The 17,046-nt window shown below is 41.9% G+C and overlaps 2 protein-coding genes across 3 annotated transcripts in view; one reads left to right on the top strand and one right to left on the bottom strand.

Annotated features, from left to right (window-relative positions):
• Positions 1-4,507: 4,507 nt before the first annotated feature.
• LOC130153799 (translation initiation factor IF-2-like) lies at positions 4,508-10,493 on the bottom strand. The gene is made up of 4 exons (XM_056349140.1): positions 10,118-10,493; positions 9,506-9,982; positions 9,079-9,164; positions 4,508-4,996 (listed from the first exon to the last, which is right to left on the bottom strand). Exons 1-4 carry the CDS (start codon positions 10,491-10,493, stop codon positions 4,958-4,960), a joined length of 978 nt encoding a protein of 325 aa, XP_056205115.1. The 3' UTR covers positions 4,508-4,957.
• The window catches only part of ZNF148 (zinc finger protein 148), a 35,237-nt gene continuing 27,989 nt past the window's right edge, over positions 9,799-17,046 (top strand). Inside the window, exon 1 of one of the 2 annotated variants that reach the window (XM_056347933.1) lies at positions 9,799-9,955. The gene's annotated coding sequence lies outside the window, so the exon portion shown is untranslated. The remainder of the gene's footprint in view (positions 9,956-17,046) is intronic. The other variant, XM_056347932.1, reaches the window with a different exon arrangement.

Genomic DNA, 17,046 nt, shown 5'->3' with positions numbered 1-17,046 from the left:
CTGAAAACAGACCGGTGGTGTTACATCACTAGTTCTAACGTTAAAAAACAACTGCTGCCACTAATACAGTCATCTATGGAGAAACCATACCTCATGCAGCATCCCTTTCTTACCAACGTGGACCCATGGAGAGAAGCTGAGGAAGGACCTCTCTCCTTGTGTAAAATACTGTGATGTATCAGCATTACAAAGGTCACATTCTTCTTAATGCCCACACACAGCACCACGTTCCTTCCCAGAAATTGGTCTCTTGATGTTTGTTTTATGTTTTAAACAAACATCTGGCAAAATTTCCGGCATGTCTCTGAGAGCGTCCTTAAACTGATCTCCTTCAAGTTCAGTTCTTCATAGGCACTAGCTGAAATGTAGAAATAATTGAAAATTTAATGGTTGGAGTTATTCAGTAATGAATAGGTTTGTTATGCTAATTTTGGGTAAGACTTTGCAATAAGGACCTTTGCCCTTCTGTTTATAGGTACTGTCAGTGCTGCCATCCGGACTGGAGATCCTTTGTCACTGTTTGTTCTTTACTGGATAAACCAGACACACAGAAGCAGCTAGATAAACCTCCTTGATACCCACGCTCAGCTTTCTTGGGATGATAACAAGGCCATGATTTATAAAGTCTGTTCAAGTTACTTTTTAGGGCAAAGCCATGGTTTTGGATCAGGACATGTCACATATCTAAGAAAATGCTTGGCTCAGACCTCTCCTGTTATTTCAGCGATGCGCAAGTGCGGCCAGCCAGCCCCCACCCTACTGGGATGGACAGCGTCGTCCTTTTTGGTGCCTTTGCTGTCTTTTAAAAGAGCAATATCTGAAACTTAGGCTTTTTGGCTGCTTTTCCCCACTGCGTGCCTGTTCGGCGACTGCGAGCAGCTAGCCGGGTTAGCGGTGTGACTTCCCCGTGGTTTTGGGGGCTGCCAGCTGGGGTGGGTTCGGTGGCTTTTGCCTCCATCACCCTCCCAGTGGCTGGAGCACTGCTGCTGGTGGCAGAAGGCCAAGCATCCTTCCTTCAGTGACTCATGTTGTTTCTGTAAGGAATAGCTCTGGAGGGATGGAGTGCAGCAGTAAAGGGCCCATGGGGGACAACAGAGTGCGGTGTGAAGGGCTGATGTCGGACAAGCTGAAGCAGAATTCTTTTTTTTTTTTCAAAGACTTTAAGATGTCTCATATACCTGTGCTAGTAAGCCATCTTCCTTCTGAATCCTGGTTTTAGCCTCAATGCTTTGGATGTACCATAGTAGAGAAGCTCCCCATTTTAATCTCTTGTTGTGTGCTTCCTCTGGTGTGGTTTTTTTAAAGTATTTTTAGTTTTAAATATCCCACCTTTAGTTTGATGGTTCACAGAAGGTCCCTTTATTCTACAGTATGAGCAAGGAAGAAGAAAAGTTCTTGATAAGTCTGAACCAGACATTACTATTACTATTCTGTCTCCCTTGCCTTTCTCTGAAGATAATAATCCCAATCTTTTCAATCTTTTGTGAATTGTCATGCCCTTGATCCTTCTTGTTGCTCTTCGAATCGTCTGAAGTTCCCAGTCTCTTTGAGATGGCTGGACCACAGCAGACTGCTTGAGGTTGTACCACAGATTTATGTCAAGATATTGTATCTTTTTATTGTTCTTCATCCTATTTTATCTGCACACTGAAAGGATAGAGTTGCTGAGCCTTCTGTTGCACAACAGAAAATAAGACTGGGTGGCACTTGGGGGCAAAGGCAATGATATAGGCTACTTCCTAAAGCATTTCTTGCATATTTTCCAATTTGTTTCTAAAGACCTTTGGTGACTCCACAGCCCTGCACGCCATCCCAGTCTTCTGTGACCTTTGCTATTAGAAAGACAGAAAAACACCTAACCTAAAGCTTCCTTGCTGCAATCTACCTCTTGTACACTTCCCATGGGCAGGGAAAACAGCTTTTTCCACTTGACTGTGCAATGGCCTCTTACATATTTGAAGACTCTCATCATGTTTCCCCTTTAGCATTCTTCTCGGGAACAAATGCAGTACATTTAGGCCTTTTTGGTCATGTTTCTTAGGTCTCTTATTATTATTACTGTCCTTTCTGAACGGGCCATGTCTTTCCTGAACTTCATGGCTCAAACCAGACATAATACTTCTAGCCAAAATCTTAACAACGCTGTTAAGACTGAATGGTAACAATTCCCTTGCATCTTACAAGGTATCAGCCAGTTTATACATAGCAGCATGATGTGCATATCAGTTCACGTCCAGCTTGTGAACAACCCTACTGCCCTACTAAACCATCTTTTGAAATACTGCTGTCCCGTAGCTTGGCCGTAGATGTGGTGCAGGTCCTTTCCTCTGTCCTTGCTGCGCTGAGCACCATGTTCTCCAGCTTACTCCTAGATTATCAAGAGGAGGCTAAACCCGAACCTGGACCCCAGCAGTTCTTGCAGCCATCTCCAGCTTGATGCGACCTGAAAACTTCGCAGCCTTCATCCTCTGCTTGAACCGCTGAATAGTCTTTTACAAGTCCTGGGCAATTCCATTCAATGCATTCTTGTATTTTGAAAGAAAAATCAATCATAACTACTTTCAAGAAGGGTTTACTAATTAGATTGTATCAGCCATAGAGACATTTCATCTAGTCCACTTCTCGTTTTATACAGCTGAAGCTGTATGTTAGCCATGGTGGTTTTTTGTTGGGGATTTTTTTTTTTTTTTTGAAGGTATCTCAGCAGTTTGCCTTTTCTCCTAAATCCGTAACTTCACGTAGATACAACGAACTTCCCAGGCCATTACGTTGCCTATTCATCTAGCTTTTTTGAAGGTCTCTGCAGTTTCCCTTATTCCCCTCTGGGACCTGGTTAATTTAATTAATTCATAGCTATGTTTTCTATTTATATCTATCATATCTCCTAGTTTAGCATTCATCTTTTCCCAGTCTGTGCTGTAACAAACAGCATGAGAGGGATTTAGGTTGGAAGGCAGAGGCCTTCACTATTACCCTGATGCCCCGATGAAAAGTGACCACCTAACCCTCCTCTCTGCTTTCTCCGTCCTGGACAAATTCTGACATAGTAAATTGTTACTTATATTTTGCAGGACAAAGTAAACAAAGTTTTTCGTTATTCCTTACCTTACTGATACAATCAATAATTCTAAGAGATCAGTGAGATCTGACTTTCCTTTACAAAACCTCACTTGCCATAATATGGTCTTTCAAATGTTTTAAAAGACCATTCTGACCAATTTGCAGGTAAAGATGTGTGGCTGCAGCTTCACTGGCAGCCCAGTTGTTTCAGCTCCTGACAGTCATGGATGCGCTCAGTGTGATTTGGAGAACTGTTAATAGTCTGTCTTGTTCCAACATTTCCTTGTTATTCTGAAAGAATTTTTGAGAGTACTACCAGAGGAGACCAGTAAAGGCAGGGCAACTCTATGGTGTTTTTTATTATGAGACTGCAAAACCCTAACCCCTTCTTTTTTCTTTTCTTTTTTTCTGTGTTGAGCAATTAACTTATGGGGTTCCAATTTCAGGCTCTCAAGGCTTTTTTACTTCTTCACTTCAAGAATCTCTTTCCATTTGGTCTTCAAGGTCCATTTGAGTCTTTCTCATTTTCCCTTTCTTCACTGCCAACTGAAATTTGAGATTTTCCTCTTTGCTAGCTTTCATACATTCAAGCTTTCTATACTCTGCCTGCTTTCCTATTGGCTCAAATAATGTATGGAAATGTACCGTTTAGCATCATGGCTTGATCCTTGTTGCCCTGGGAATGTACAACCTCTTGGGCTTTGTTGTTTTAAGCAGGATCCATGTCATCTCCAAAAGACTATTTTTTTTATTATTTTTTATTACTATTTTTAGTTTTCTTGTTTTAACTCTGAACTTTTGGTTAATAAGTATTGATCTCCCATCATTATCACTACATCACAGTCTGGTATGCTATCTGCTCTTCCAGTTTTGAGTCTTGCTTTTAGTCAGGTAAATGTTAGACTCGTGAAGAGGTGTGAATCTGAGTTTAAAGTACAATAGCTGCTTTGTATGAACTCTCAGTGAGTGTCAGGTGGTGTGATGCAGCCTAAACCACTTTAATGTAAACTAAGAGTGCTGACACAAAGTAGATATTGAAGTAGCTGGTTACTCTGCACTGAGTAACCTCCCCATATGGACAAGCCTTTACCTAATTGTTCAGCTAATGCTATCTTTCTGATTAGATCCACTGTAATACTTCAAACAAAAGAACTCAGCTGCAGTGGGACGCCTGGGAAAGATCAAGATGAATAAAGGTATGACATTAAATTGCATTAGTTAAAGCCCACCAAATCCCTGTGTGGATGCTTTCTTTTTTACAGATAAAATATCCCTAGCTTCCTTTATATTTTATTCTAAAAAGCTTAATCCTAACATGTTCATGCTGGGGTTTAAGGCCCTTTTACTTTCCCATCTGTAGTTAATTCAACTTAAATGTCTTAGGTAGACATCCAATCTAAGTTAAGAGTAGATGGCTTTCTGCTCTGCTTATAACTTGTGTTTTAAGGCAAAGAAATTGGTTCTCTAAATTCTGTCTCATTGTTTGATTTGACAATTTGTTAGGCAAAGTACGACATTATCATCATTTTTGTTGCTTTTTCTGCCTATTAGATGTCTCAGCATGAGACATTAAACATCCTCTTTTCTTTTTATCTGGAGATTTATAATGCTGACTTTACAGGAATGCCATGTGGGACCAAGTCAAACATATTACAGGTATCTCAGTGTCTTGTGTCTATGCAAAACCATCTTGACTGACACTGACTTGCTATCTTTCTTTTTTTCAGACAGGTATGTATCTCATCAAATCATTACTTTTGATTTTCTCTGGGATTTTTATGATGTCTTCAGCTCAAGTTTTAAGGCATTTCAAGCTGCTGTATTATTGTAAAATAAATGAATGAGTCGAATCAGGTGTGTCTGTGGCATTAGAAACTAATCTGTTATGAAGACTTTTTCAGGGCTCAGGTGGAACAGTGTTCTTCTTTGAACAGCTCTGGGAACAGAAAAGATTTCAGGAATTAAGGAAAAGAGCCAGGTGACTTGCATGCACCCTCTCCTTCTGACCAGTATTTTCCATAATTAATTACTTTTGTTTACAAGCATCAGATGCACAGGTATTTTGAGGCATACCATATCATCACAGGACAAGCATACTGTACAACTGTGTGACTGATGGCATTATGATTGATTCTGGATCTTCTAGCAATATAGAGCAACACAAACTCAGTTGAGTCAGGTTTATGTGGGATCATGAATTGAAAGCCTGCTATAAAAAAATAATTAAAACACAAATTTGATCAGGGATGCTGAAGTGAAGAGGAGCAATTTACAGACAATGTGAGTGGATGCTCAGACAATGGACTCATTTAATTTTCTGCATTGAATGTTTGTGTTAGTTAAAGCCCTGGTGAAATATTTGAATTGAAAAAATGGGTGGAAGGAGATTTTCTGTATTACAATAGCAATCATTCCCTGATTGCACCCACTGTTGAAATGTCAGGCATTCATCTAGGCATTCCTGAAGCATCATTCATTGTATCAGTGGCACATATTAGTATTATCCAGGGCTACAGTGACCTTAGTAGATGAAGGAAGGAGGGGAGGGGAAGAGAGAAATTGAAGAAGGCATTTAGTTTTCTGATTGAGTACCTGATAGCTCCATTTAATTCAATGGGATCGTTGCATTTGTGAAGTTAGACGTGCTTGGCTCTGTTGCTGAACAGGGAATGAGACATAAATCTGCAATGAGAACCAAGCTGTGTTTATCTCCACTTCTGTGGCGACAAGCCATTTACAATAAACCAGTTTATATTCTCCATCCTGGGTTTAGTCCTAATGATGATTACTGCTCCTTTATGCAGTTATGATTTGGTACTTGTTTTTGTCAAAGGGTTTCCAGGCAAAATTGCAGGTCATGCCCAGTGTGTAGACTGGTGAGACACAGACACTAAAGCTTAAACTAACTTTCATATTAAAAGAATAACTCAAGCGGGTGGGGGAGAACACATCTGTTATCTCTGAAAGTCAAGTTACTCTCATCCTCTACCAAAGTTATTAATATTAATTGCTTGATGATTCCATAAGCACAGAAAAGGCTGGTTTAACATTTTTTGGGGAAGATGAACTGTGTATTTCCACATCCTAACACCCCATGCTTTCTTTTAGATTTACCTTGGTTTTGAACTTTGTTTGTAAACAACTTTTTTGAAAAAGATTTTTCAGGCAGCATTCTCCATATATAAACCACGGACATAAACTCTTCACTGATAATCTTAAGTCTGTTTCTTTTGAGACTTAGCATGGTTATAAAATACTCAGTAAAAAAACTGATTGTTGACATGCAGATTGCTTTCCACATTTCCTTTGGCCTGATCCTGTAACTACGTACAGACACACATAGTTCAGCAGTTGGTTTTGGGTTTTTTTGTTTGTTTGTTTTACAGGAGAAAAGTCAATCTTGTGTGTTTCAAGGAACCAGACTATGAACTGGTAGTTGCAACATCTGCACAGGGAATGGGAGAAGATGGACACATTGTATACTTGTTTTACATGAGGAAGGACAGAAAAGCAGCAAGGAAACTTCACCTGGGGCAGAGTCAGTAGGACAGGCCACATCACTAAACTTTGTACACCACTCCAAAAGGCACAGATAAAAGGTTGTGTGGGTATATGGAATTGGGGAGGGAAAAAGCTACAGCTGTTGTTTTACCTGTCTGTGGGCTAAATGATAGAGCAGTATTTTCAAACAACAAAAAAAATACTTCTTGAAAAACTGGAAGGGATTTAAAAAGAGTTATAAGCATAAAGCAAGACCTGAAAAAGACAGTTAAAAATTCTGATACATGGTCCTTAAACCCAATGGCTAAAACTAATGATTAGAAGCTCAGGCTAGTTTAATTCAAACAAATATGAAGGCATAACATTAAGAATTAAGCTAAGTGCCCATCTTTAAAACCTACATAACCGGTGGACTTCCCTCTCAAATTCCCAGACTGGATCTTCCTAGATCAACTCCTGCTTCACTAGAAGTTACTGGTTTGATGCATAGATTTCTGAATTAAATCCTTCAGTTTGTCAGGCAGGAGGTCAAATGAGATGGTTCTGCTTGTTCTACACAGTTATTTCGGAAGCCACTTCCTGTTTGAGACCTTTTAAAACACACATATACTCTCCAATGATTCCCAAAAGCCACTCTTTTTAATATCTAGCCTGCTTGTGCTTCCTCTTTTTCTTGGTTTCTAGATTTATACAGAAAAGGGAAGAGAAAAAAAGGGGGCAGCGAGGAGGAGGGAATGCCTTTCATTTTCCATTATTTATCCCTCCTAAAAAAAAAAACCTGAAACGTACTGTGCTCCACACTGCACACAAAATGCCTTTTAGAGGGTTTCTCATGGGTGGGCAACTTCTGGAATTCAGAAGGGAGAGGGAAGACTACATTAAAGACTATTATTTTTTTCCCTAGGGGAAAAACAGAATTTGTCTGCTATTTACAGAGCAGCATAAAAAAAAAAAACGGTCCTTTAGGCTTCTCAAGCTACTGGCTTTACATATTTATTTTCTATTTTGTTATGTCCAAACACTAATGTTAATAAACAACACAATATTAAATGTGTGTCAAACCACTAAAATAAACAACATCAGTGCCACAACTGTGTGAATTGTAAGGAGCTACCATAATTTGAAAATACAGGTGGCAGTGAAGCAAAGGTGCAAGGTCTGACTTGTCCCTTCACTACCCCTGCCTTGGTGGGGGAGACTTCCAGATGAACAAAGCACTGGAAGTTTCTCACTGAACTTGACAATTTGTAGGTGCTCAGTTCCTCTTAAAACAACAACAGAAAACTCCACCCTAACCCAAACTGATGTTTGAAAATTGGAGCTTGTCTTGATTAAGGTCATAGAAGAATCGCAGCACAGTAATGAACAGAAGCCAAATATGCTGAGTCTTACTTCTTTGCATTAAATGCAAGACTGTGTTTCTTCTTCATGTTACACTGTTAATTGCCAAACAAATTTTTTGAAAAGCAGGTTCCAATTGATGTGTCCTTGGAGAAAGACTTGTGCTCACCCTGCAGAAAGCTTTAAATCCTCAGTGTATTTTAAATTAAGGTTTTAGTGGCTGAGCTTCCTGACTCAGACTTAATGAAATTCGAAAATTTTTTTTTTCTGACAGGTAAAAATGAATAGAGTCACCAAATTAATTGTCTTTGAAGAAGGAAAAAAAAATCAAAGCTGCATAAATGTACAACTTCCCTCAATTTCTAAAACTCTGTTTTTGGAAATTAAAAAGTTTCCCATTTTATTCAGCAAGCAGCTAAATGACACTTCTTGTCTTTATATAAAATTGTAGGTGACTGCATGAAATGTTACCATGTTTTATTAACTCCTTCCGCCGTTCATACAGATTGAGTACTCGACACAATTATTTTGAAATATATGGACTGCATGAAGTCAGGGCAGACGTTCAGACTGGGTCCTAATGTCACTAATATTTTCTGCTTAATGCAATTTATTACGCTGTAACTGGATGGCACAATCCATGACCTGCATAAGGATGCAGAACTTCATTAAGGCATCTCGTTAAAGGAACTAGAAACCCTACATGAAGCTGACTCACCAGGCAGATGCATCTTACTTCTAACAGGACCAGAATGAAGGGCCTAAGCGTTGTCACAGAGACAGGGTGATCCTGTAGGACAACCTGGGAATAACTAAGCTTGCAGCAAAAAGCTTGGGGCTGCTGCTGACGGAATGACTCACAAAGCTAAGCCCGATGAAACTGGTGAATTTTACCCAACAGAGCTTATGCTGATTTTGGCTTCAATCTAGCAGAGTGCTTAAGCACATTCTTAATTATAAGCAAGTGGCATAAAGCAATTAAGTTAAAGTGTTTAAGTGTGTTGCTGGGCTAAAAACATTATTTAGAGAAATGTGGAGAAGTTGGTAACCCCTAAAAGAGATGAAGTGGAGAAATGCAAGAGCAAGACACAGCCGAAGTTGTAAAGGCGCAGATGGTTTGGGTGGAGAGAGGTTCCAAGGAAGGTTTAAGCCGGTTTGGCTCTCCAAAGCACTTACTGCGTTGGGGTCACGGAGAACACCATGGTCATGGAGATTATGGCGCAGAAAACTCATCTCGGGGCTTCCTGAGGGATTTGGAGGCCCTGGAGGTCCCGCAGCCACCACCTGGGTAAGCACCGGGGGCCTGGGGCCTCCCGCGGCCTCCGGCCCCGCCCGCGCCCCCCGCAGGCCCTGGCCTCACCCGGGAGAAGCGGGGTGCGTCAGGAGACGGAGCCCGGCTCAGCGGGGGCCCTGGGGGTCCTCCAGCCCCCTCCCGGCCCCCGACCGCGGCCCCCGCTCATCCCAGAGCTCCTACTGCAAACGAAGCCACCGGGGCGGGGGCACCGCCAGCCTCGTCCCCTCGCCCGAGGCCTGCACAACCCGGGCGGCCGGAGGGCCTTTCCCGCCCTCCCGCACCTCAGGGCCGGCGCGGGGCAGCGCTCACCCGGGCCCGCCCGGCGGGGCTTCCCACGGCCGCGTCGGCCTCCTGAGCCGGGCATCACCCGGGCCGCCGGCGGGAGACGTGGCGCGGCCCGGCCCCGCTCGCCCCTCTCTTCCCCGCTTCGCCGCGCCGCCGGCCCGCCGCGCCCGGGCGCCCGCCGGTCCTCCGGGCGTGTTTCCCATGCTGCACCGCGGCGCGGCGGCGCTCTGGCCGGGCTGTCGCTGTCACCGCCAGGAGGAGGCTGAGGGTAGGCGCCGCTCGCCCCGCCAGAGCAGGAAGGAGCCGCCGCCGCCGCCGCCAACTTCCCCTCGGCCTCCCCTCCCCCGCCGCCGCCGCTTCCCCTCCCCCGCGCCCCGCCGCCGCCCCGCCATGCCCGGGGCCGCGGCACGGGCACGCTGAGCCGCCGCGCCCCGGCCCGGCCTGGCCCGCCTTCTCTTCGTAGCTCTGCGGCCGGTAAGTACCGGCGGGCGGGAGCGGGAACTGGCCGGGTCCGGCCGGGCCCGCCCGCCCGCCGCAGCGGCGGCGGGAGGTGCGCGGCGGGAGGGAGGGAGGAGGAGAGGGAAGGCAAGGCAGGGGGAGGGGGGGGGGCAGCGGCTCGGCGCGGCGGGGCCCGGCCTGGCGCGGCGCGTCCCGCCCGCATGGGCCGCGCTTGGCCCCGCCGGCGGAGAGGCCGGCGAGCGGGGGATGAGGCGAGAGGCGGCGGGGCCCTCCTCCCGCGCTGCTCGCCGCGGGGGGGCCGCCGGGAGCTCTCTGCCGCTCTCCCGGCCGGCGGCGGGGCTTCCCCGGCGGGGCCGGCGGGCCGGCAGCCCGGGGTCGCGGCAGGGCCAAGCAGGCCTTGGCGGGGCGGCGGGGATGGGGCCGCGCTGCCCGCGGGCCGGCTGACGGACGGACAGACAAAGGGCCGGGGGAGCGGCGGGCGGACGGGCCGGCACTGTGTGCCGCCGGCCCTGGCCCCCCGGGCGGCCGTATCCTCCCGCTGCCCGCGCTCCATTGTTCTGGTGTAAGATAGCTGAAGCGTGCCGACTTGTGAAAATTTATTTCGTTGAATTTTATTCTTCGAACAACCTCCTCCGAGTCTCCTCTCAGCTGCTCGGAGGAAGCTTTTGCACGGGAGCTCTCTGCAGCGTCGGGAGCTGCTAACAAGTGCCAGGCTGGAAGTGCTTGGGAGGGCAGGGGGGACCAGTAGGAGTTGAGGAGAAATTAGTTGAGGTTTAAACACTTTCACTCTTCATCGTCTTTCCTCTCCCAGTTCCTGCCAAACCTCAGCTGGGATGAGTGCAGCAATGTCTGTACTAAGCCGGCTCATGAAAAGGGAACACACTTGTGTTACAAACGTAAATCATCTCTCCGATCACTTGGTTTTTGTAAACTGTTCAGAGCAGCTGCGAGGGCTTTTGCACAACGATAAAAACAAGTAGATATGTGGAATCGAGTGATCACAGCTTTAGTCTTGCTTTGAAAGTCTACTTAGAGCATCACCCCTCTCTCTCTCTCTCTCTCTCTCTCTCTGTGTGTACACGTGACATTGTGGTCCAGGAAGTTTTAGATGGGAGAGGTGTCTTACTTCTGATGAGCAGCATCTTTGCCATTGGTACAAGACCGATGACAGAGGGCTATGGTTTTTCTGTTGAGTAGGATCTCAGTTGCTTTGTTTATTTGCTTTACTTATATACAGGTTTCAGTAATACTTTACAAGCTTGCTAAAGATATGTACCCGGGCTTGTCATGCTTGAACATTTTGGAGTGCCAGTATCAGATTTCCTCCCTGTAAGTGGTACAGCTTTAACAGTTGTTCTCCCAGAGTTTGGTGAAGCATGCTTTGTGAAGGAAAGATGTGGAAAAATGCATGAACCACTGTCAGTTTTAGCAGGTATCTTAGGCTGTACTCAAAATCAGACTAGATAAACCAATGGTAGGATCTAGACTTAAAATCTATCCTGCTATGTAAAAAGTTTGCATACCTTTGGGCAGTGTTAGTTTTTCAGTGTTCCAGTGTCTGGGATTCGTGCATGTGTCCAGTGACAGCTGTCATCTGCAGAAGCTTTGGCTGTGCTGGGAAGCTCTAGAGCTCATGAGGCCAGCTTTCCTGTGGATCTCATGGGATCTGCAGTCTCCTGGTGCAGGGGTACAGACAGATCCACAGAAGAGGCAAGAAAACCCTGCTTTTGTTGCAGTAATTAAGGAAAACTCAACAAAATTAATTTTTCAGTTGCACAATCTCCTGAAAACTGTTGTCATGGCCTTCCTTGATGAATACTCAGATGCATGTACGTGTATTCAGTTTCCAAAAGTATTTTCTTTGTAGTTGGTTCTGAATGTCTGTATGCCCCTCTTCTCCAAATATACATGTGGTTAGTCACTGAGCTCATATAACTGAATAAAGCTAAAAAAGATGAGGGTGACCTCTTGCATTTACGCTGTCATGTGCACATGTACTTTTTCGGTCTTCACTCCTCAGGCTGAGGCCTGGGAGAACAGATGTATATGTAATCTCTGTTTCTGTTATTGTCCTTCTTGTCCATACGTGTTTAATTTTTATTGTAATGCAAGCATTCTATTTATGGAAAATCCATACTATATAATCGATTATGAAATCATATCACAAGTAGGTAAGTAGCTACTTGAAGAATCACAGTGATTAAAAAAATCAGAAGAAAAATTACTCAGAATCTGACAAGTTACATTGCAGGCTAAATTGTTCACCTGAAGGAACACATACTTCTGTAATATTATTATGTACTTCTCAAAGACGGTTTTCCCTCTCAGGTCAATGTATACAATTTTATTTGTACGGGGGTTTAAAGCTCTGTGGAGTGTACATGTGTTAATTGTAAAACCATTGAGGTTGGAAGTTCTTCTAGCTAAGAACTTCGTATACTGTTAATGTTAGAGTTGAACTACGAGAATACTAAGAATGTATTACTCTAGTGAAATACGGTGATGATGCATCTAAGTTTAGCTCACTTACAGATGAGTTCTTTGCATCACAGGTTCAATAATGTAAATTTGTAAATAGTGAAGTTCAGCATTGTTAGTGCATGTTCAGGTTGTTAGTATATGGATTTAGGTAAAACAATTTAAAATGTACTAATGGGGAAGAAGGGTTGGTTGTATTCTAATATTTTGGGGAAAAGCAGAGTGGGATTGTCTTCTGTATCTGCTGCTAGAGATCTATGATGTTTTTAGTGATTAGGATCTTTGTAGAGGCTTCCTCTGGTGAGGACTGCTATGTGCTGTTGTCCCATTGTAAATATTACAAATGGAGGCCTAGATGGAGGAGCCTGACAAAGTGGGCCTTAATCTGTTAAAACCACTTTGTGTTGAGAATGATTTGGGATTGTTTGATTTAATTTTGGCTCTAATATAAAATACATTTTTCAGTGTGAAGTAAAAAAGTTAAATAAGAAATAACAATGTTGGTATAATGTCTTTGATAAATAAACACACTGCTGTTACCCTAAACATGAAACTGAAGTGTCCAACTTTCTTGTCCAAACTTAACAATGTCTTGTATATTAAGTGAATGGGACAAGGAATGAAAAGTAAATGCCATTGGAAATATTTTTTACTTTGAAAACTCCTAAATGGATCTAACAGAGAAATAAATACGTTTCATTTAAAATAATTACTTCTTGTGCCTTTGACTGGCATGTTAATGATAGCTGCCTTTCAAACCAGCATCGATTATGATGAAATAAATTCAAGCCTTCAGCTTGCAATGTGATCTGCATACCTGAGTGTTTAAAGACAAATGAAGTTACACAGAGTCTCCATGGATGTAAGCAGACATGGGTGTCTGCTTCTATCAGGTTGCAGGGCTTATGTGAAGGATCACTACTGTGATTAACTTGCACTTTAATTTGTTTGTGTCCTTGACAGAAATACTTTTGGGAAAATAGTGTTTCTTGGAGTACTGAGATTCATCAAATACATTTTTTCTTTTCTTTTTTCGCTTCCATGTGGTGGAATCTATGCAGAACTAGTACTGAGTTTATACATTTAACGTACTGTTTTTTAAACAGCTGAGACATAGCTATTGACAGGCCATGTCAGCAGAACACAGCCATTGGCTATAATACATAGCTATATGCCAAACACAAACCTCTATCTAACAAAAGAAAATCCATTCAGGTTTTTGTGAGATTTATTTTCATTTGCACAAATGCTGTTAGTTACTTTACTTCAGTACTTTCCAGTGAAATTAAAAATGCAACTCCATCTGTTTAGCTCATTAGTACTCTGTATACCTATGAAATATACATTTTTTCATCATCTACATAGAACATAATATTTTATACGTCAGCAGTAATGCTGTAAACTACACAAGTGACATAAGTTTAACCTATTTAACTTACAAATCATTGTACAAATTAAAATACAATAACATATGTGAGCATTCCAATATTATATGTGATTAAATGGTCTTCCCCTGACTCCATATAGAGCTATTTTTCATACATCGTTCAGCATATTGGATAAAATATCTGGAAAAATCCATAATACATTCTCACAGAACTTGATTGTAAGCGTGTCCTAAGGGGAAAGTCGGTGACTTTTAGAAAGACTGTGGAAAGCACAACATGCAGAAAGGTTAGAATCTCCTGATAAGTTCTTCCATACTGTCAGAATTTTATTTTGGGTGATATTATAGAGACTTAATACTGCTTTTGCTCAGAAATAATTTTTAGTGTACTTTTATGATATTATCAGTGTGTTAATGTATTCAGGGCTATGATATCAAGAGGTATCAGTGCAAATCCTATAATGTAGTTAATGTATTACTAATTTGTATTAGTTCATGATTTCATTGCACTTTGGAAAACAGCAAGACATACATAGCTCATTAATGGGGTATGTATATTGGCCTGATCCTGCAATTGATATACTCTGCTGGCATATTAGTATTACAGTATCTGCATCATGTCACAGTTGTGCAGAAAACCTTAAGACGGTACTGTCTAATTCTTCTCTTACGACTAGGATGACATTTTTATAGGCACAGAATTAAACAGTCTGATGATAGAACGAAATCTGTGTGGGAAGAAGTTCCAGCCTGCAAACAGCAGTAGGGTATAATTTATGAACAGCTTATCAAATATAAACTGTCAAGATCTCTTGCACTGGGAAAAAAAAGCCACCAAAACCCAAACCAAAAATCAAGGTGCTTGTACAATGTCTGTAAAACAAAGTAATTTCTTGATATAACATTTGATATTACTAATGTGTAAAGCTGCTGTGATACCTGTGTGAGCTCAGATACGAGGCTGGTAAGCCTTCTGCGCTAAAGGTGTTTCAAATGGCAGCTACATCTGTAAGGTAAAAAGATGCTCATTCATAAAAATTTTGTCAGGTATTTAAACATTTTTGTAATAATTTCCCATAATGTCTCTATTAGCTTTTAATACACAGGTACCCCAGGATGGATATAAAAGACATAACTAGAAAGGTTTACAATGTCAGTAACATCATGACCAGGTCATGTTACCTTAGTGCAAGAGGTGAAGTGGGAAATCTTGCTGCTGGGCAGATTTAACATATAGTCGAATGTTCGCTAGCAGTGTTTTAAAAGAGAGGAAACAGTCCTTTTTTATACTCTCTGAATTTTAACCACTATGTGATTGCCCTTAAAATTTGTATGATTTCTTTTTTTCTGTTGTTGGGATTAGATTTGAAACAAGAAAATAGTGATATGCTGTTAAAAAGTATGTATATGTATATGTAGATATATATGTATATGTATATATATATGTATATGTAGAACACTTGTAGCATGTATTAATGATGATGTCTGGCCTAAATCTCCAGTCATCAACTATGAGAAATGTTCAGCGTAAAGTGACGTTTATTTTGCCAGACAATAAGCAGCATATTATATGAGTTAGCTGCCTGGGATGTAGCTGTGATCTGTAGTTTACTGGGAAGGGGCAAAGCAAGTATGCAACTTATAAATTCACTGGCTTTCTGCAGACTTCCTTTGGTAGTGAAAACTATTTAGTCTTGCTTTCAACAATGCATCTGTAGTATTGCATTGCAAACATTCTTCAGTTTTGTAAAGGGAGGGAAGAGCGAGAAAAATGAGAATTAAAGCCAAGAAATGAGTACATTTCACAGGATCCATGGATGATTTTTTAGTCTGTAAGCATTGTAACAGTCAGTATTTCCAGGTGTAGTGGATGATTTCAGAGTTTCTCAAATAAAAGTACTCTGAAGTAAATTATCATCTCTGTTGCTGATCTCCTGAAGTACGATTCTCCTTTGTATCTGACCACATACACAGTGGTTCCTAACATAGGTCGCTCTTATATGTGAGTCTCTGTCAGACGAAATATATGTGAGATGGATGACAATTGTCAGGCTTTTAAGTTGGGTCATTTGTAGTACTAAGCATTTCTAGATCCGACAGTAACTGTATAATTATATTTAAGAAATCATCTCCTTTGTGTTCTTGAAGTTTATTTTAACACAGTTCTTCATGAAACATTAGTAAACTCAATTAATTCTCTTTTTGCCAATCTTATGTTTCTTACCTTGAATTTTTTTTTTTTTTGTCATGACCAGAGTAGGTCAACTGCAGAGGGAGGTGGTCAGTTCTCAGGGTACCAAGATATGATACAATTATTTTAGACCACAGTCACTTGCAGATTTTCTAGACGTGTCCATGGAATATCGGTTTTCAGCTTATGATTTAGCCTTATAACCATTTTCTGGGGGTAAAATCTAGTGTGAAGGTGCCCTGCATGAATATTGCTTTAACAATATCAAACAAAAATGAATCATTCATATGGGAGAAAGACTGCTGTCATCCCTCAAGGAGGAAAGCTTTATTAGACTGCTGTTCTGAGGAGCTTCCTCTGTCACTGGTGAACCTGATGGTTATGTTCTGTGATAAATTTTTGTCTGAGTCAGCAAAAAGATGTGAAAGTTATGTGATTGTGTTCTAGGGATTGGGAAAGCTTGTATTGTTAGGGAGTGTAAGGAAGTAAGGGAAAGCTACTTGGCTTTAATGTTGCTTTTTTCTGGTAGAGGTGATGAGGTTTGCTTCTTAAATGACTTGTAGAAAAGAATTTTTATGTATTTAAAATGTATTTTTTTAATCACAGTTATTTATACGTGACATGAAATTAGCGATTGGGAGGGGGGATAAAACAGTTTATAGAAAAGAAGCATGCAGAGGATGATCATCCAGTTGTCATAGTATATTGCTTGCATATGTAGAATAGATGGCAGTTTGTAGACAAAACCAGTGGGCTTGTTGTCTTCATCTGTCAGTTAAAAGTAGATCATGCAAACCAGGTGTATTCAGGCTTTTCTGGTGCGTGCTATGAACCTATACTCAGTGTTACATACATTGTATTGGATCAAATATGTCAGCTTTAAGTGTGTTTGCTGTCACTTTTCAAGGAACAGCAATGTAAAAGGACAGACTGAAAGAAAAGAATCTCTCAATTCTTTGCATGACCTTGCAATTTACTGTCTAGTAAGTCTTTGTGTTGTCCATGACTGACATTCCTTAGAGGTCACAGGACAGGCGTGGGGCTTTCCAC

Source organism: Falco biarmicus, chromosome 8 (genome assembly GCF_023638135.1).
Source record: "Falco biarmicus isolate bFalBia1 chromosome 8, bFalBia1.pri, whole genome shotgun sequence".
Lineage (NCBI taxonomy): Eukaryota > Metazoa > Chordata > Aves > Falconiformes > Falconidae > Falco > Falco biarmicus.
Note: the sequence above shows the minus strand (reverse complement) of the source record. Positions and strands in the feature narration are given on the sequence as shown.

Coding starts and splice junctions, on each gene's coding strand:
- LOC130153799 (XM_056349140.1), bottom strand. CDS start 10,493: ATGGAGCGCGGGCAGCGGGAGGATACGGCCGCCCGGGGGGCCAGGGCC. Junction 9,983..10,117: donor GGCGGGACGCGCCGCGCCAG/GCCGGGCCCCGC, acceptor GGACCCGGCCAG/TTCCCGCTCCCGCCCGCCGG. Junction 4,997..9,078: donor TTCTCCGTGACCCCAACGCA/GTAAGTGCTTTG, acceptor TTCTGTTCCCAG/AGCTGTTCAAAGAAGAACAC.